Source organism: Ceratotherium simum, chromosome 17 (genome assembly GCF_057802395.1).
Source record: "Ceratotherium simum simum isolate JZ-2026a chromosome 17, ASM5780239v1, whole genome shotgun sequence".
Classification (NCBI taxonomy): domain Eukaryota; kingdom Metazoa; phylum Chordata; class Mammalia; order Perissodactyla; family Rhinocerotidae; genus Ceratotherium; species Ceratotherium simum.
This window is the reverse complement of record NC_141916.1, coordinates 18068398-18088154: the sequence shown is the minus strand read 5'-3', so window position 1 is coordinate 18088154 and position 19757 is coordinate 18068398. Positions and strand designations below refer to the sequence as shown.

Genomic DNA, 19757 nt, shown 5'->3' with positions numbered 1-19757 from the left:
AGCCTAGTCCTTTCTCTTCTCCAAGCTCCTAAAGCCTTCATCCTCAACCTATATCTTACATATTTAAAAAAGAAAAAAAGGTCTGTACCGTATTTCTCAAATTATATGTCTTAACACACTATTCTGGAAGATGGTAATAGGAGCGGAGAGAGAGGTCAAATAAATAATTCTACTCTTGGAGGTGCACAATGTAACTGGCATAAAAGGAATTGAGAGACCCGATAAAGAACACTTTATCAGGAACACTTTCTTCAGTCACCCCAATTAACATCCTGTAGAACAATATACTGTCAACACAAGTTTGGACATTGCTGATACAATTCATCTTTTCAGCTTATCCTCTATTCCCTCCCATGTATCCAAACTGCTTGTCTGGCATCTGAACCTCTTAAATAAATGACACTCCAGAGAAGATATGGTCAGCTCTGAAGTGAACCCACAGAAAATACCAGATACTATTCCAAGAATATTGATTCAGGAGCAAAGATCACAAATCTGAATAGATTTACCCCTTTGTAGATGTCCACAGCCAGTGTTGCATTATTATCAGGAAAAAGGTGAGCATGGGGACTGCTGCTGTTGCTACAGACTTGAAGCTGGAACACAAACCAGTTTACAAGCAACTTTTATTTTCAAGGCAAAGACCAGAAAAAAGAGGTCTCCTACAGATCACACGCAAGTCATCTACGAGACGCAGGTTGGAGGTAAGACACTGGATACAGGTTGTGATGGGAGCAGAGACTGGCCGCAATGTCACTTGTGGTCTTCCTCCATAATCTTTCTATACCCCCATGGCATCAAAAATATTTACTGAGTTACAGTGTGCATGGTAATACATGAATACTGGGTCATTTTAAAAGATGAAAGGAGGAAAAGCCTCTTAAGAAGGCTTCAAATATGAGAGGACACCCAGAACAGGGAGTCCTTAGTCAAAGCAGAGTGAGGAATCAGAGGTCCTACATGGGAAACAAAGTGTGATCAAAACTAGATAGGCAATCAGGAATCAAGATGAGAGAGAATTCAAAATGACAAAACAGTCTGTCCTAGCCACAGTGTCTGTTTTCTGCGTGTTGACTCCTCCCAACCCGTCCTCATCACCAAAGGGCAGGACTGGCAAGCAGACTGGCAGTTGATAAAAAGGAAACAAAAGAGGATGACAAAGAGCCAAACAGATGCGAACAAAACAGCATGAGGCAATCTTTAGTCTGAAGCAAGCTCCCTTCCTAGCCAAAAGCTGGGAAAGAAGAGTCTAGGCTTGCTCAGCCCCCAGACTGTAGACTCTGACTAGTGCAGTGATTTAGGGGTCAACATTGAGGCTAGAGATCTATTTCCCCTGAGCTCCAAATCATTGTCATATTTTCCTACCCCATTCCAGCCTTCACCTTACCCTCACATTCACTACCACTCAAGACCCTGGCTTACTCACCACTTGCTCATTGGTTTTCTCAAAAAATGCTTCAGCAAAGACTGAGACGACAAAGACGTTGATGACGAAGGAAACAAACAGAGCAATACAGGATTCAATGAAAAAGTACTTATTGGCTTCTCGAACTTCTCGCTTACTGGCTCGGTTTACCTGTCTGGACTAGAGAGATAACAACAGCAGTTATTTTTTGACTAGTTGGAACAAGTTTCCTTGTAATATTTCAAGAGTTTGGAGTCAGATGAAAGATTTAGAGGGCAAACAATTGACCAGATGAATTGTGAGAGAACTTGCTTACTTCCTAGTTCCTTAAGTGAGTAAGAACTTCATGACCCCCTGACGACACTGCACATTCCCCAAATAGGGAAGAGTGACTAAGTGACTACTGAGCTCTTAGTTATTGTGGCTAGAACCACTGACCTACAAAAACCTGATTTCAGTCCTAAGGGGTATATAACCTTAATTATAAAGGTCTCTGAAATCTCCCAGCAAACTGTTATGTAAGACTGACTGATAAAAGCCTGGTTGGGCTCCTTTACTCCTGACCTCCACAAGGCCACTCATGCTTCTGAGATGCAAACATAAGAGAATGGTGCACTTTCAGGCCTTTTATGAAAAACTTTAGTCCCAGCTTTTCTGTGAAGTCAGTTATCTCTGGTCACCAAGGTTGATAAAAACAGAGTCCAAGTGTGTGGAGCTTATAAATGTCCAACCATGGAAAAACACCTTGCTCCTTCAGGGCTCTAACTGGTAAACTAAGTGTGTGTCCCTTGCAACTGAAGGAAAAGATTCCACGACCAACCCAGGAGGCCACTGAGATAAGGGCCTTGCTCACCTTGACTAAGGCAGAATGCAAGTACATGTTGTGTGGCATGATGACAGCTCCCACGATGCCCACAGCCTGCTCAACCTGTGGGGTGCGACAGCCTGAGCAGCCCGGCACGAACATGCCCCTCAGTACCTGGCTCTGGCTGGGTTGCACTGTAATATACTATATACCAACATAACAACCATTAGTCTTTACTGGAAAATGAGACCAGGGGAGTAACATAGTAGTAGGAAACACTCAGCATCCTCTGCTCCTTACAACCCCTTCTTCAACAACTACCGAAGATAATAAGGAATACAGAATCATCAAAAAAACAAGCAGCATCAGGGGCTTGCTGCCAGGGGTCACAGAATTCAGGGCTGGGGTATCATATTTTAGAAATACAAAATAGATGTGTATAGAATGTAATTAATATTCTAAAGAAATAAAATGGCTGCTAACTGCCTTATTGATATTAGCTTCACAATAACTCCTATGAGACAGACCCAAGAATATAGAGTCAATTCTTGATTATCCGCATTTACCATGCTTCCATTCACCTATGTTCATCTAAAAATCACTGTTTGCCACTAGCATATGCTGAGACTCATTCATTAACACTTCTCATACATACTTTTTCCTGGTTCAGCATTTCTCTTGGAAGCCTTAGACCAAGCTGCATAACCTACTCATAAATGAGATGTATTTTTTAGAGTTTAACCAGGCCAATAAGCAGAAATCAGTTTATAATGATTGGACATAGAAAGATGCTATTACTGCATATAATGGTACTGATTCCTAGGAATGTCTGGGTTGTGGCACAAACCAGGAAACATCCACTATATCCCCTAGTTCATTAACTATTGCAATACAGGGAAAGTTCAAGCTGCAGTTAATATAAACCAGGATGAGGAAAACAGAACCCCTGTAAGAGCCAAGAATAAACCTGCAACCTCCTCCCTAACCTTCTCCAAGGCTATTCTGTTGTCAGGATGGCCAACTTGGAACCAGAGAGTCTAGTCTGGAAAGTCCTAGGAAGTCTAGTCATTTTTGACCTAGGAGTCCCTACAGGCCTTCCTTAACACTAGTCTCTGCTATAGATCATATTCCTTCAAAATTGGCGTGGGGCTGAACTGGCTTTTTGTTAACATGTGATACAATTAAACCATCCTAGCATTATACTGTCTTCTAAAATAAAAGGAAAAAAAGAAAAAAGTTTTTTTTGTTTTAAAAAGCTAATGAATCGCCTGTAACACTTGCCTCATATCCAAAAGTGAGGGCCATAATAGTGATAAGAAAGCCAAAAAATGCTTCTAGCTTCCGCAAGCCTAAAAGAGAAAATGCAGCAGTGAGCTCACAGAAGGCAGACCCCCCCATCAGCCACATGATGGAAAGTGGCTCCTTTGACTAACTCCTCCATTCCCATTCTCCTTACCATATTTGTCCAAAAAGAGAAATACAAAGGTATCTGCAATGGTGATGAGAACTCCACCCCACAGAGGAATCCTAGGTCAGAGATAAGAAACGGAGATTAAAGGAAAAGAACAGAAACACTCTTCCCAACAACTCTCCAGATATACAACATGTGGAGAAGCAAGGACTTGGGGGAGAATGAACAGTGGCAGGAGGCAAGGCCTGGGGTAGTTTAGGATCACACCGTCAACTGAATTACATTCATTCAAACTTTGATTGTCTAGTATGACAGACATTTAGGAGACAAAGCTGAAAGGTATGGTCTTACCCTTCAAGGAGCTCACTGTCTAGTGGAATAAACTGACATACAAATAAATAATTGTAATACACAATGCCACACACTGTATAATAGAGGTATGTATAACTTGGCTTAAGAACATGGAAGATATAGAGTCTACATCTGCCAGGGGAGAAGAAAGTGGTTCCAAAAAGGTTCCAGAGAAAAAATAATACTTGAGTTGAATCTTGAAAATTGAAAATGCATTGGATTTTTGTTTTTACGTTTACTTTGAAATCTAGCAAAACATTGATTACTAGAGGAAAACCCCCTCACCTTCCCATAGATAGGAGATTGATGGCAATGGATGAGCCAATAACTTCTTGCATATCTGAGCCAATGATAGCCAACTCTACCATCAGCCACAGGATAATTCGTGGGACCTAAATATCAAACAACAGGAAGAAGATTCTAATTAATCATTTCTAAGACCTTCCTCCATAGTTTAGAATTCACACTTTGGCACTGACCCAGAAACAGTCCTTTAAAGGCATTCAGTCTAGACATGAAGTACCAGAACTTTGTTCCACTTGGCCCATCATTGTACTGTGGCCCCTAGCTGGAAAAGGCAAGGGTGATTCCACGTGGCAGAGCCTATGAGACAAGGTCAGGGCGGCAGCTAATCTTAATTTTTTCTCTTTCCTTTCCACTCAAGAAAGGAATGGAATTTCCATTTATTAATTTCCACTTAAAATTTCCTGCCTAAAAATAATCCTGCAAGTTTTAGAGGAAAAGGAGGGTGCCAGTATGGTCAAAATATTGTTTAGGAGAGAACAGAAAATGACTGCAGAAGAAAATATCTATACTGACCATAGCTGAAGAGACAAAACAAATGTGAAAAGGCTGGTGTCATTCTTAATGTAATAATAATACATAAGCAAGTGAAAAGGACAGATATGCAAAGGGACTCTGGGCAAAGTGGTTGGAATTGGGTGGCGTATAACAAAATAGGAAACTAATCTGGTTAAACAATCCAGCTGAAAGACAAATTTGATTAATGCTGGCTCACTGAGGCCAGGAAAAAAAAAACACTTCCAGGTACCTACTATCCAAAAAATTTGTCATGAAAAACAACTGCTAAGACACATGAGGAAAGAGAAGCTAAAAGGATTATAAATTACCAAGGTTTTTTTTGAGAGGCATATATTTAAAAAAAAAAAGCAGATAAAGATACTTTCTCACAGCCAGGAAAAGAAACTAAACACCAAGGACAAACCAGAGGTAGATTAGTATCTTATCTAAAGATGAAGCTAGGTTAAAGCTGTCTTCCAGACACAGGGTCCATTCCTGCCTTAGATGGCACTAAGAAAGCCCAAAATGTCCAGAAGGAAGCTACAGAGGACAGTATAACCTCCAGGGTCAGGGTCACTTGAAAAATAATTAGTAGCAAATCCAAAGATCCTGCCACATATAGTTTGTAACTAAAGGAAAAAACTTACTTTTTTCAAATTGATGGCAAAGTCAGAAAAGAAAATACGTATAATACACAGTGATGGAGTAATATTGATGGATGTATGAACGAAAGTGCTTAGAGAGAGCACCCCTCCCCTCTCCATGGACTGCGTAGTGCTAGATGCCAGAAGGCAAAGTGAATGATAAATATTTACTCAAACAGCGTTTTTCTAAGGAAATTTTCTGGGAAAAAGTGAATCTCAAGTTAGATTTTGATAGAGCAGAGAACCACGGCTTAGCAGCAAGTGGGGCTACAGAATTTCCCTTGGGACCCCCAAGTCCTCCAGTTTCAGTACACGGTGAGGCCAGCACATAATGCCAGACACACAGATTCCTATGACATGAGTGACAGACGAACAGACAGTACATTACTCACCCTGGGATACTGACGGTGACACACTTCAGCAAGATGCAGCCCAGTGACCACTCCCAGTCTAGCTGCAAGGCGCTGGAGCAGGAGCCCCACAATGGTGGCCAACAGAAGAACCCAGAGCAACTAGAGAAGAATAAAATCCCACATAATACTATTAGACAACTGGGGTTTGTCTAGTTGTTTGGCAATGTGAATGGGAAGCACTACATTCAAGAAAGAGCCCAGGTCAGGAATCAAGTGACCTGAGTTCCGTATCAGGTTCTGCACATGACCTTGTTATGTCACCTTGTACCTTTCTGAGCTTTAGTTTCTCCCATCTGCAGTTTCTCCTTTGTTCACGGAAACTATGTGGATAAAATAAAATAAAAACCAGATGGGAAAGTACTTAAGTGTCACTGCCAACAAAGTATCTCTATGTAGCCCCCGGGGTTGATGTCCAACCGGCAAGGTAGAGGAAAAGGATGTGAGCGTGTGTTGTGTGTGTTTAAAAGAGACAGGGGTAGGACTAGATGTTCACCTTAAAGCCAGCCACTGCTCCAGACTGCAAATCAGATTCGATGTTTCCTGGATCCAGGTAGGCAATGCTCATAAGAAAGCCCGGTCCCGTGAAAGCCCAGAGTTTACGAAAGCTAAAACAAGAGTGCTGTACAAGAGAGGAAAAGAGATCAAACTTTTCATCACCTCCAAACTACTGATCTAATTCACTACTGATCTGTTATTTTATCACATATAAAGCAACAGTATCAGCTTCACAAGAACAACGGATTTAGGCTGTGGGATATTGCATGTGTCCAAGTTTCACTTCCATCCTCTCCACTTCTCATCAATAAGCTGGCCACTTTTCTGTCTAAACAAGAGCCCTTCCCTTCCCTGCTCTTCCCATCAGCCTCTTAGTCTAAAACCCAAGGAACAATATCAGTACCTCTGTGCCCAACCACTACCCAAATGGGACAAAAGCCACTGTAAAAATGGAACATGAAATTCATACTTTCTTGATCAAAAAATGCTCACTAGTACAATTTGGCAACCGTTTTCAAGGCCCTCATTTTCCTTAACAGTTTCTATTTATTCTGATTACAAAACTTCAATCTTCAGAGATTGCTTGCCAAAATTAGATCTAAGGCTGTTGATCTTGACTTGTCCAGTAGACTTTTCACTCATAGGCTTTCCCTAGATAATAATGTTATCCTCCAAGGACCTGTCACTAACCTCCTCCTCAGGAATGGCAATCTTCTCATCGAAGTAGGTGGTGAAGGGTTCCTCTGATTGCCCGGTGGACTGAGGAAGAGAGGAGTTACTGTAGGCAGAGTTGATGGCACCAAGACTGGCAAAGTCCCCATGGTCTCCAGAAGCATCATCTGAATTAACAGATTTGAGAAGAAATGCATAAAAATGAACAAATATGCTAACTCATCCTTAGTAATACTGAAATTAAATCTTTTTAATACCTAAATGCATAAGACCAACCTGACTCTAGCTCAGTTTATTTCTAATAGTTTATTTTTATTTATATTTTTAATAAATTAATTCTTTAACAAGCAATACATTCACATGGTTGAAAATTCAAGAAGTACAAAAAAGCTTAAGGTAAAAAAGCTCCCTCTCACCCATCTTCTCCAGTCACTCAGCTCTAAATCAGTTTTAACACTAATCTCACAAATGGTTTTTGTGCTTTCACACTTCTATGCCCACTCGGCAATTTTCAGAGCCATTTCATTTTCTTCTAAAAATACTGATGCCTAGGGCTCAAAATATAACATTCCCAGACTAGCCCCTTCGGTACCTAAAATCCTAACTTTTAAAAAAAAAAATAACTAGGTCAGTCTAGTGGAACACACACACACACACACCCCGTTATTTGGTACGACTTACTCAAAGAATCATCCTTAGACATTATACCTCTGTCAGGCTTCTCAAAAAACGTGGAAGCTGCAAAATCCTGCCACAGTTCAGGCTAAAATCTGAAGCTGCAGGAACCCTTTGCCTCCTGACTAAGGTCTGCAGTGAAGAGCTTCAGGTCACGGGGTGCTGGCACTCTCCTGATAGGAGGGCTCTTCTCAGACTGATATCAGTGTTTCCCTGAGTCCTGCATTTTGCAGTTCATCTAAAATGCAGGGAGAGGGAGGGCCTGGGAGAAAATGGCTAATCTGCCAGAAGGATACAAAGCCCAGTGTGCTGCAGCCATCAAATGGCTATTTTGAACCACAAAACTCTAATCTCAGTGTTTCCAAGAAATCCTTGCATCTCCAATTAGACAAACAAAAGCATTCTTTCTACAGGGAGCTGACCCACTTCATCTTAAGTGGCCCTGAATTGATGAAGAAATTTATAGAAAAGGAATGGAAACTCTAAAAGGCAAATTTAGAATTAGGAACGATTAGTCAAAGCACTCAAGAAGCTCTAATAAAATACACAGTATAAGGTGCTCATGCAGTATTTTACTGCTTCATGCATATCTGAAGTGCCAGGAGCAGCCAAAGCACTCCAGAGGTTTTTATGCCAGGTCTGCGAATAATACTGCCCTTGCAAGCATTACTGCTATAGAAGCCAACCTTGTAGCTAATTTTGGCTCATCTCAGAATTTAAAGTAAGATATGAGGCAGGTGTCTGTGGCTATAAATCCATTTTCAAGTCACCAGATGATGACTTCTGAATGGAGCAGGTCTCCGTGATGATATGTGTGTATGTATATATATATATAATTTTTTTTTATTTTTATTACACATATATATAATTTTTCTTTTTCAGTGAGGAAGATTAGCTCTGAGCTAACATCCATTGCCAATCCTCCTCTTTTTGCTGAGGAAGACTGGCCCTGGGCTAACATCCATGCCCACCTTCCTCTATTTTATATGGGACGCCACCACAACATGGCTTGACAAGCGGTGTGTTGGTCGGCACCTGGGATCCGGACCTGGGAACCCCAGGCCACCAAAGCAGAGCGCACAAACCTAACTGCTATGCCACCAGGCCGGCCCCTCCGTGATGATATTGTTGGCTGGGAGAAAGGAGATGAGGACAATTTTTGTTGGAACAGACAAGAAGGGAAATATGGTAAATTTCTATTACTGACTCAAGCCTAAAACCAAATAAAAATTAGACAATAACACAAAGCTGTAAATTACCATCTGGCATCTTCTGCTCAGGACCCAACACCATGGTGGATACCTGAGTGCCCGAGTGCTCAGAAGAGGATTCTGGAAAGGAGAAAAAGGAGGGAGAGGAATTAGCGAGAACAAACTAACAAGTTGAGAACCAGCATTTTGTTACTCGGTACAAATGAACCCTTACTGTGTGAAAAGAGTAAATCTTCTACTGAATTAGATAACCTTGAAAATAATTAGTTTTCAGAACACGATTAAGAGATATTTAATAAAAAATGTAAAAGTCTTAATCACGTTTCTGCTGGCAACACTTGAAAACCAAATTGAAGCAAAAGGTATTTCAGGGAAGTAGGCAAATACTTTTTAATGAACATCCACAGACAGACTGCTAGGCAACCACCCAGTCTCTGCCTTTGCCTCCAGATTAACCCAAATATCTAAAACCAGACTGATTTTCCCCCATTTTTATGAGTTTTTAAGGACAGAGATGTATAACTCTCTTGATCTAACAATTTAAGCTAACGCTTCAATTTACTGGGAAGGGGGGACAAAAAGCACTTCACCAGCATACTGGTAGTGGAGGGCCACTATTTCCTAGCCTCAAATTTCCCTGAGACGAGACTTCAGCTATGTTTCAGATCTCATTCCCCAACCCTTCAACAACCAGGAGAAGAAACTAATGCCCATGGTCCTCCCCTCCTGGGCTCTCTAGGAGAGCTGAGGCACCAGCAGGCCTAGGCATGGTCTGCAGGATGCCAGCAGTTCTCTCCACCCTGCAATAAGCAACCTGCAGGGGATGGGGGTGTCCCAGATGTCCAGCACCCTGTTGGGGTAAGTTTAACTGGGGGGACGGGGGATATCAGTAAGCCCATTTGGGCACAGATCTATGGCATATTCTCTAGTCAGCTGCACCAGTAAGGCTGATTTTTTAAAAATTTTGACCCACTGATTAAAGAATCTACTTCCCAGTTGATTCCAAATTTAGAAGGGAAAAGACAGTGTAATAGTTATTGTTACCCCCACACACACTTAAATCCCAGTAACTATCCTACTGAAAAAGTCACGAACCCTCCCCTTAGCTATCTTTTACTGCTTAAATAGTCTTTTCCACTCCTGTCCCTTTTTTGCTCCTATATGAACAGTCTTCTACTTTCTCTTCTAGATAATCTATCTACTAACATATTCTATACCTATCTTATAGAATTACAGAATCAGACTGAAGCAGGTCTTAGGTTTCATCTATCTTCTGGGATGTAAAACATACCAGCACTTGCTAATTTGGAAAACATAATCTTTCATCTCTATAGTCAGCAATATTAACTATTTTGTTATAATGGACAACTAGCCATGTCCCTCCTATCAGGTTTTGAGCCACCAGATGGCCTAACACCAGCCAACACATCTCAGTAACACTGACTAAACTCACCCCTCTTTCAGCCAGTTACAACGGCACCTCACCTAAATGACAGTTACATATCTGGCCACTCCGAGTAGCAGGAGGCACTTGGATTCCCATCACAGCATGGTCCCTTGGCCCTACCCAGAGCCTTTTTACTTTTATTTTACATATAATTCTAAGAAGCCAGGTTATCAGGTTATCCTAACCCACAATAAATTAGAAACCACAAATCAGATCTGGGACTATGGCTCTTACAGGAAAAGGTCTTGAGCCATTTGGTATGAGCCAAAAAGCCCTTCCTTATACTTCGATCAGCTCTGAGAATATTATTATTGAGAATAATATTATTATTAATATATTATTAATTATACTATTAATATTATATTATTATTATTAAGAACAACTCAAGTTTCTAACTGTGGCCCTACTCACCAAGAACTGATTAGATTGCTTTTGTAGTGATGGTTGATATCCTGTTTAAGAAGGCACAGAAATGTTTAAAACATTTGAAGAAAACTCCTATCAAAAATAGGCTTTTTTTTTTTTTTTGGTAAGGAAGATTGGCCCTGAGCTAACATCTGTTGCCAATCTTCCTCTTTTTGCTGCAGAAGATTAGCCCTGAGCTAACATCTGTGCCCATCTTCCTCTATTTTGTATGTGGGATGCCACCACAGCATGGCTTGATGAGCAGTGTGTAGGTCCACACCCGGGATCCGGACCTGCGAACCCCGCGCCACTGAAGCAGAGCGCGCGAACTTAACCACTATGGCACCAGGCCGGCCCACAAAACAGGTTTTTAAGAGTCATATTTAAAAAGCAAACAATTGAGATAGCAGTGTTTTTCCAAGCCCATAGTCTGCAAAGGTGAAGTCAAATAATTTTAGACAGAAATATTTCACGATAAAATTTTTAATTATTATTAGTATTCCAAGTGATTATTCCTATGCTAATTACATACAGAGTCGATAAAAAACAAGAAGTCTGGTCTTCTCTCTGAAATCTCAGGAATGTATTATTTCAAGAGAGAAAACGGATTCTAGATCCCAACTTTCTCATCAAAACTTTTAGTCAGCACACTATAAGCTCCATTATTTGCAGTGTCCACAGAACACAAGTAGGGCAGGGAACAGAGAGGGTCAGTTATGTTTTGTGTGCTGCACAGTATTTAAGTCTCCACGAAAACTTAACACCATATGGAAGCAGTAAATTAATATTAAGACAGTTTTGCTCTCTAGGACCGTACCACCAGGTTGTTTCCGTCATTTAATGACATTAAGGAAAAGATCAAGTTGAGATACAACCAACCAGAATCAACCCAGCGATACTTTGATAATTATGATTAATACTACTTTGATATTCTAGCTCACCCCCAACCATAAAGTGTCACCTTTTCTTAAAGTCAGTAAGTATCCTCCTATCGAACAGCAATCAACAATAGAAAAATGGCACTCGTGGTTAAATATAATATACCTATTTTTTCCCATTCCTTATCAAAAGTTGTAAGACTGTTTTACAGGATAAAAATGCTAATAAAATCACATTTTCTGTCTAAAATGTCAAAAGTCTACACATCCTTTGACCCAGCAATTCCACTTCTAAGAGTACATCCTAAAGAAACACTCACACAAGGAATGATGTGCAAGGATATTTCCCATAGCAGTGTCTGTACTATCAAAAGACTAAAAACAACCTAGATATTAGTAGGAGACTGGTTAAATAAACTATGTACAGGATGGGATACCATGCAGCTATTATAAACAGGGCAGATATATATGTATTTTGATAGGAAACAATCTCCAAAATATGTTATCAAGTAGAAAACCCATTATAGAACAGTGCGCTATCATAATGTAGCAAAAAGGAGAATACACACATGTATATGTACAGACTATCTCCAAAGGACACGCCGAAAACTGGTTATACTGTCCCTAAGAGGAAGAAGTCAGGGAGCACAAATGAGGTCAGGTGAAAGGAAGACCTCTCACTGAATATACAGCGTATACCATTTTCCACTTAAAAAAACTTTTTACCGTGTATGTATATCATTTATTTTTTAAAAATGTAAAGGTCATGGGGCTGGCCTCGTGGCCTGGTGGTTAAGTTCACATGCTCCATTTCAACAGCCCGGGTTCACAGGTTCAGATCCCAGGCATGGACCTACACCACTAATTAGCCATGCTGTGGTGGCAACCCACATACAAAATAGAGGAAGACTGGCATGTTAGCTCAGGGCGAATCTTCCTCAAGCAAAAAGAGGAAGACTGGTGACAGATGTTAGCTTGGGGCGAACCTTCCAAAAAAAAAAAAAAGAAAAAGTAAAGATCACATGGATTCACTCAGCTTCTCAACAAACACTTTAGGGATGCTCAGTTGAACTCTTTCTGATAAAGTTTCTGTAATGGATAATTAGAGATCTGCAGCTGTCCAGTTGGCAGGCCTATACTGCCTTAACTTACTACTACTTTGTCTTAGTGCCCAAATCACCATGCTCTGAAATTATGATTTCAGAGTTTCACCTGAATTAGAAGCCACCTCCTCAGGAAAGCATTTCCCAACTCCCGAATTTGGGTTAAATGGCCCTCCTCCATGTTCCCCCAAGGCACCTGCTCTTACCAGTACCATTACTCTTATCACATTATCTTGAAATCATTTATTCCCTGATACTATTCTCACAGCTTTTCTATAAGTTTGAAATTATATCAAAATAAAAAGTGATCCTCCAAAACACATACTAACTATAATAAATTCTAAACATCTAATTAACAATAATTCCGTGTTCTCTTAGCCTTTACAAGAACTCTGGAAGAACAATTTGGGTAGCCCAAACCTGTTTTAAAAATTGCCCCAAGAAAGTTGAAATACTGAATATTAAAATACATATGACTTAAACTTTTTTCCCTATGGTTAAAAACATTTTTTTAATTTGAAATAATTTTTGCTTATAAAATTCCCCTGTAGAGAGCAAAGGCACTCACAACCATTTCACTGATTTTAGAGCTGTGTTCCAAAGCTCTCCCTAAAATTAACTGTAAGGTTTAGAGAGGAATATTTTTGAACAGTGCTCTAATTCTTCCCCTGTTTTTTCTTCCCCTCCCCTACATAAATAAAGTCAAAGACAGCATTAAGTAGGAAAAGAAGGCCGAGAGGCAACCAGAAAAGTGTTTGCATGGAAGCAACTGATTAAATAAACGTGAACAGGAATGTTTCAAGTTGATTGGCAAAGCCACCTCTTCTGCCTCTTGATGCTTCCCTCAGACAATGTTCAGTGCCAGCAACATGCTGGTAACAAAGTGGAAACTGCCAGATGCACAGATCAAGCCTTTAAAAAGTGATACCAACTTTTTTTTTTTTTGGTGAGGGAGACTGGCCATGAGCTAACATCTGTGCCCATCTTCCTCTGTTTTTAAATATATGAGATGCCGCCACAGCATGCCTTGATGAGCGTGGCATAGGTCCACGGCCAGGATCTGAACCTGTGAACCCTGGGCCGCCGTAGCGGAGCGTGCGGACTTAACCACTACACCACCGGGCTGGCCCCTCAGATCCACTTTTTAAAAGGTATCACCTCATTTGTCCTCAAGAAAATGCAAGGATTTCCAGATCCCTCTAAAATTCCCTTTTCTAAAGGTCCAGTTTAAGGCTCAAGTATTTGATATTCCTACTAAACCATTACTATTAATCTAACACCTATGTTGTACAAGATGCTCTTCATGAAGGTGAGCTCCTGCCCCGGGATGACTGGGAGTCAACAAAACTCTGAAATATTCAACTGGTTGGAACAGAGCTAATTGGTTTCTGAACCCTACATATTTTAATAAGGAAGATTACTAGCCACTTTTTTAAAAATGAGAGATTACTTCCTCTGTTTTTCCATTCCAGGTCAAGGAAGAAGCACCATTTTCTGAGTCTTTCCATCAAGAATATCCATCTAATTATAATTAGTTCCCAAACTCAATCTGCCCCCACTGGGGGTAACGGGAGAGAAACAGCTTAGAAAAGTCATGTGAATTTCTAAATTATTCTTGAGAATGTAAAGTTTGGAATTATTTTTTAAATTTGGATAAGTGCACCCTATTTTTCTCTTATGAAAATGAATTTGATGTAAAATTGATAAAAAGAAAAAAAAAGACAGGTTGAAGACTGATTATATCTACTTTCTGACAGAAGGAACAGTGAACTAACTGGTGTAAGTTGAAAAAAAACGCCTCGAAACTCTAAGCCTCTCTACCTAAGTGGGTAGTGTTAGAATGTCTTCAACTGAAAGCCACACAAACACGCCCAGTTCATAAAGTACAAACAGTGCTGCTATTGTACAATGTGCTTACTATGCATCAGGGCCTCTGTAGGTGTGTGTGTCTCTCTCTCACTCTGGCACAGTGGCCACTGAGATACCATCTTAGACTGTTCTTGGCTTTACTGACTTTGGATGCCAAAGTAATCTCAAAATTGGCGACATCTTGCTTAGTCTACCAGAGAACCAGTTTCAACTCAACATCAAGTTTGCTGTTTCTCACCTGAGTTGGACTTCTGAGAATCTATTATAGTTGAAAGAAAAACCTAATACTGAGAACATCTAATGATAAAGAAGAAGAAAAGGAAAAAATGTTAAGCAGCAAGAAGAGGAGACAGGGAGTAAGATATGGGGAGAAAAAGTACAGCTGATAATGAAACCGGCTGCCTGGGTGTCAAAGACGATAACAGTTGGGAGAAATGTGGCCAGGCTGTCAAGAAGTACTGATCTTTTAGACAAAAATATCAGTCATCAACCAGAGACTTCAGAATTAGAAGGGCCTGATACCTGTTAAACAGAACTCTTCATTTTCTCTGCCCAGTGCTCTAAGGCTTAACCAGCTTCCGAAACTCCTTGACTGCTCACACATCAGGGTCACTAAAGTCTTACTTCTAGAGACTATAGCTTGGTCTTTGTCCCTCCCAACTCTCACAGTGTGAGCTTCCTCTGATTTCCTCCTAACCAGAAGTTTACAGCAGTGCATTTCCCTTTGGGGGACCAACCTCAGCAGTGTATTTCCCTATGGGGGAAATACACTGGCCTCCTGACCTGACGCATCTATCCTGGAACATAACTCCAAGCTCTACAAACAATTTCAAAGACCCCTTTATACTGAAATAAGAATGTCTATTAAATCAGTCTATACCCACTTCTTGACTCAGAAAAAATATTTTGCCCTCATACTTACTTGAGTCACTTTTCTCTGGCAAATGTGAAGAATGATTATCATTAGATTACATTCAACTCATTTATTCCAATGAACAGATACTGGCCCCCCAGATACAGACTGGCCTTACCAATTTTAAGTACATATTTTCCCCAATGTTTCTTTTCTTAAAGCAAAGAAAAATTATATGTAAAGACAGACGACACATACTACAAGATTCTCCAGCCTTATACATGCTTCCTCCTGCTCTTTGGAGCCTGTCAAAATTTCAATAATTAATTTGTAGCCTTCTCCTTTCATTACCTATGAGTTTTAACAGACACTAATTAGTGATAATTGGGACCAAAACAAATAAAAATAACCCATACAAGATGACCTAGCAATAAGAACTAAGATAAGACTGAGAACCCTAATTTCCGAATTTAAGTCTTTACTAGAAACTTTGGTTCTTACATTAAAAAAATGTAAGCTACTCTGACTTTAAATTAAAAGAGGAAGAGGAATTAGACAATAAATATATTTTTATGATTCTTGGCCAACTGTTTTATATTACATTCTGATTTTATTAAAATATAGTCTATAAGGCATATATGTTGTTTTATTTTATCCATAATATTCTTGAATACCTGGAGGGCTCTTCTTTGTGTCTCCAGGGGCCAACAAATGTTAATTGTTCAATACATGTTTGTTAAATTATCAAAAGAATAAATGGCATCTGATGAGTGAGACAACAAAGGTTTAGGTCTTCTAACTCCTTATAGTCTCCACATTCAAATGCTCCCTGCTTTCTTTTCCAAAATATTTCATTCAAACCACAGAGACTCAGATAACAAAGACAAAAATATTAGGGCAAAAGGCTTCCCTTTCTACCTCAAACATCCAACTCTTTAAAGATGTCACTCTCATTCCTCCTTATGCCAGCACAAATACAGGTTTCACAAAGATATGTCCTCCACTCTCATCAAGCCAACGTCAAACTTTCAGTACTACAGAAGTACTCAACTGTCTTATTCCAAAGTTAAATAACTAAACTTATGCCATCTGTACTTCAGCCAAATTGGGCCAGCATACTGCTGCAGTAAGCGATGTTCTTTTTTGTAAATTCAAAGTTTCTCAATTGGTGATTAGTTCTCAATAATGCTACGTGTACAAATAGCAGCTTCCTTGGAAGGGGAGAATTGGAAGGCAAAATAGTCTTCCATTAGAGCCTTCCAGACAGCACCAAGAGAACTTGAGAGGGACTTTTAAGCTCATAGAAAGGGCATAAATCAGTCAACAGACATTTGTATTTATGTACATGGTGAGGAGGCAGGGAATAAAGATGTCTTTGATTCCACAGCGTCCACCCAAGCTCTAAGCAGGAAAAGTCAAATAGGAAAGATGCTACTTTGTGGATACCATTCTCTAACCTTCACTTCACTGAGTCAAAACTGAACCAAAGCTGCTTGTTTGGCAGCTCTCTAGAGTAATCCAAGGAATCACTGCTGATTTCCTAAAAGTAGAATAAGATTAGATTCGTACCAAGCTTCCCCATTCGTTAACAAGAAATGCTGCCAGGCTGCCCAGAAATTCCCCTCCCAAGTCCCACAGCTATTCCAGAAACATGAGAAACCAAGTATGCTGCAATCATGGCCTTTTCGGTATTGGGTCCAGAATAAACTGTGCCTAGGCCAGGACTGTAAATGAAATATTATCCAATGAAAAACTAAATAGCCAAAGAAGTTCTCAAGTGTCATTTATCCAACACAGCTACAGACAGACCTGGCATTATGATAGTTTCTAACCCTACTTAACGATAAACACCCAGCAGAAAGCCTCTAGTCACACCTAATTATACTACACCCTCAGACCAACGTTTAAGGACATGGATGAAAACTATGGGCCTAAGGGTTCATAAGCAACAGGCTCAGGATCTTTAGTTTGGAATCTTTAAAGGGAAAGAGGGCATACGTAGGTAATAAGAACAAAAACTTCTATATGCCAGGAACTGTTCTAAGCACTTTATGTGTATTAACTCATTTAATACTTATCAACAACCCTTAAGATTGATATTATCATCAATCCCCACTTAAGTATATGGAGACAAAACAACAAAAAGGCCAAGCAAATTGCTCAAAGGTTTGCACAGCCAAGAAGCCATACAAACGGTCGGGCTTCAGAATCCACAGGAGTCAAGGGAAACATAGCGTTCCCTGGTTTCATCAATATTCACTAAAATTATGGCCAGCAAAAGTTTCTGGAAGCCTATCTCCCCTTGCCTCTCCTTCCATATAATTTCTGCTTTTGTTTTCCACTTTAAAGAGATGTCACACTCCTTTAACTTCGTAATGCTCCTTTGAAAGCAGTGGGCGATATATCTTCATTTTACACACAGGAAAACTCAAGCCCAGGTTCCCCGACTTCTCCTCTAATGATGCCCTTTGAAACACTCTGATATACGAGGTAGGGAATTTGGCAAAGTGAAAAAGAATCCAAAGGCTGAAAATGGAAATGTAAGCGACAGTTTTAAAAGAAGGGACATGAAAGCGAGCAGTTGGAGAGCATCCACCCCGCTCACACACCGTGTGCAACAATAGCCCTACCAAAGTAGCTGGGGCCCGCAAGCTGCACAAACAGCCCTAAAACCAACCTACACACAAGTCCTCGCGGCCTGCCCAGGCCCTTCACCCGAAGGCGCTCCATGGACGTCGGCTGAGCTACAGGGAGTTTTTCGCTGAAGTGAGGCAGCGGGAGGCCCAGGGGGCAGCCGGGGCCCAGCGCTCGGCAGATAAGGCGGCCGCGGGGACCTTGCCCTGTGCCCGTCGGCCTCCTCCGCAGAGTGAAGCGGGCAGCGCACTGTCATCACGAGGCGCGGCGGGTCCAGCAGGGGGCTCGGCCATTTCTCCTAGGCCGCGGCCGGCCGGGAAGGGGCGAGGCCCCGTGACCTTTGGTGTGCGCTCCCGCCCCCGGCGCCCTCTTCTCGGGCTTCCTTCGAACAATGCGGCTCCATCTGGACCCCGCGCCTCAGCGCCCCCTGCCCGCACCGCCCCTGGCAGCCCCGCACGGCCCCCGCGTGCCCCACAGTGGCCCCGCCGCCTGCTCCCAGGCTGGCCCTCAGGCCGCCCTGCGCCCTCCCCACCCGCCCGCCGAAAGCGCAGCGCCCGCGTGACCCCTGACCTCGCCGGCCCCTCGCCTTACCGGCTCCGCCACCACCTGACTAGCTGCCCCCGCGCCGGCGGCCCCATAGTCCTGGAGCCAGCGCCAAACCGGCCAACCTCCTACACGCCCCGCGATTGGCCGACAGGACCGCAGCCGCACATTCCTATTGGCTGGATTCCCCGGATTCCCGGGGCGGCCGGCGCACGTGGCCAGCTGACGGCGAGTCCCGAGGCTCCGCCCACCCTGAGGTTAGGCTGGAGGCGGCGCCTGGGCGGCACCAGCGGGGACTGCGTGCTGCAGAGCAGGTCATTGCGCCGCGCCAACCCACGGAGCGTGGATTTGGAGGCTCCCATCCGCGGGCCGTCTGGGGGCAGAGAAGTTTCCTGCCGCAGTTCGTTAGGTACTGGCAGTCAAGCCCCTTTCTTCTGGAGACGTGGCTCTGCGAGGTACAGCTCCACCCCATAAGCATAGCCACCTGGCAGGACCATTTCCTCTCGCCCCCACATCATAATATCTGCTGCCACACCAAGAGCATCCCACACCTAGGAGGAACGACGCGAAACGTCATCTAGTGCAGCCAGTTCGACCGCCTGAGATGCCCTACTCCCAAGCTCGGTAATGAATTGTTTTCCTCGGTGCTACCCAGCTGCCTCGCTTCTTCCCTGAGCTTTATCTCCACCTCCCCAAAAGCAATCCCACTCCACCCCCAGCCTAAGCTCACACCCCAGAGTCTGTCTCTGAAGATGACGGGCAGATGAGTGGTGCTTTAGAGGGGAGAAAATAAATGGTCTGGCAAATTACCCTAATTTTCTACAATGTCGTTTAGCGCTACCAGAAATATTCTTAGACCCCCTACCGCTTACACTAAAGATAACCAAGCTTATATACCAAGTCGTAGGCCTAGAGAAGAAAAGCATAAACCCCTCCAACTTCTTTCTTCCAGTAAAAAACTGCTAGGAGAAAATTTTATTAGTTGAGAAAAGAGTCCAAGAGAGGAGGAAAGGAAAGTGAACTGCAAAAAGAAAAATCCAAATAAAATACCAAATAAAAACAGACTCAGGGACTAAAAAAACTGGGCCAGGCATCATCAGTTATCTGGTACAGGCTGGTTTCCATACAGAATTTCTCCTGGA

At 41.9% G+C, this 19757-nt stretch overlaps 1 protein-coding gene across 3 annotated transcripts in view; it reads right to left on the bottom strand.

Annotated features, from left to right (window-relative positions):
• The window catches only part of SLC11A2 (solute carrier family 11 member 2), a 35357-nt gene extending 16602 nt beyond the window's left edge, over nucleotides 1-18755 (bottom strand). Inside the window, exons 1-11 of one of the 3 annotated variants that reach the window (XM_004429023.3) lie at nucleotides 18664-18755; nucleotides 8932-9003; nucleotides 7016-7164; nucleotides 6324-6449; nucleotides 5810-5929; nucleotides 4258-4364; nucleotides 3667-3737; nucleotides 3492-3559; nucleotides 2259-2414; nucleotides 1427-1585; nucleotides 510-596 (exon numbers count right to left, since the gene is read on the bottom strand). In XM_004429023.3, coding sequence (XP_004429080.1) covers nucleotides 510-596; nucleotides 1427-1585; nucleotides 2259-2414; nucleotides 3492-3559; nucleotides 3667-3737; nucleotides 4258-4364; nucleotides 5810-5929; nucleotides 6324-6449; nucleotides 7016-7164; nucleotides 8932-8965 — 1077 coding nt within the window. In that variant the 5' untranslated portion in view covers nucleotides 8966-9003; nucleotides 18664-18755. Of the gene's footprint in view, nucleotides 1-509; nucleotides 597-1426; nucleotides 1586-2258; nucleotides 2415-3491; nucleotides 3560-3666; nucleotides 3738-4257; nucleotides 4365-5809; nucleotides 5930-6323; nucleotides 6450-7015; nucleotides 7165-8931; nucleotides 9004-18115; nucleotides 18395-18663 lie in introns of those variants that run through there. The other 2 variants (XM_087442411.1, XM_087442412.1) reach the window with 2 other exon arrangements.
• Between the last annotated feature and the right edge of the window lie 1002 nt (nucleotides 18756-19757).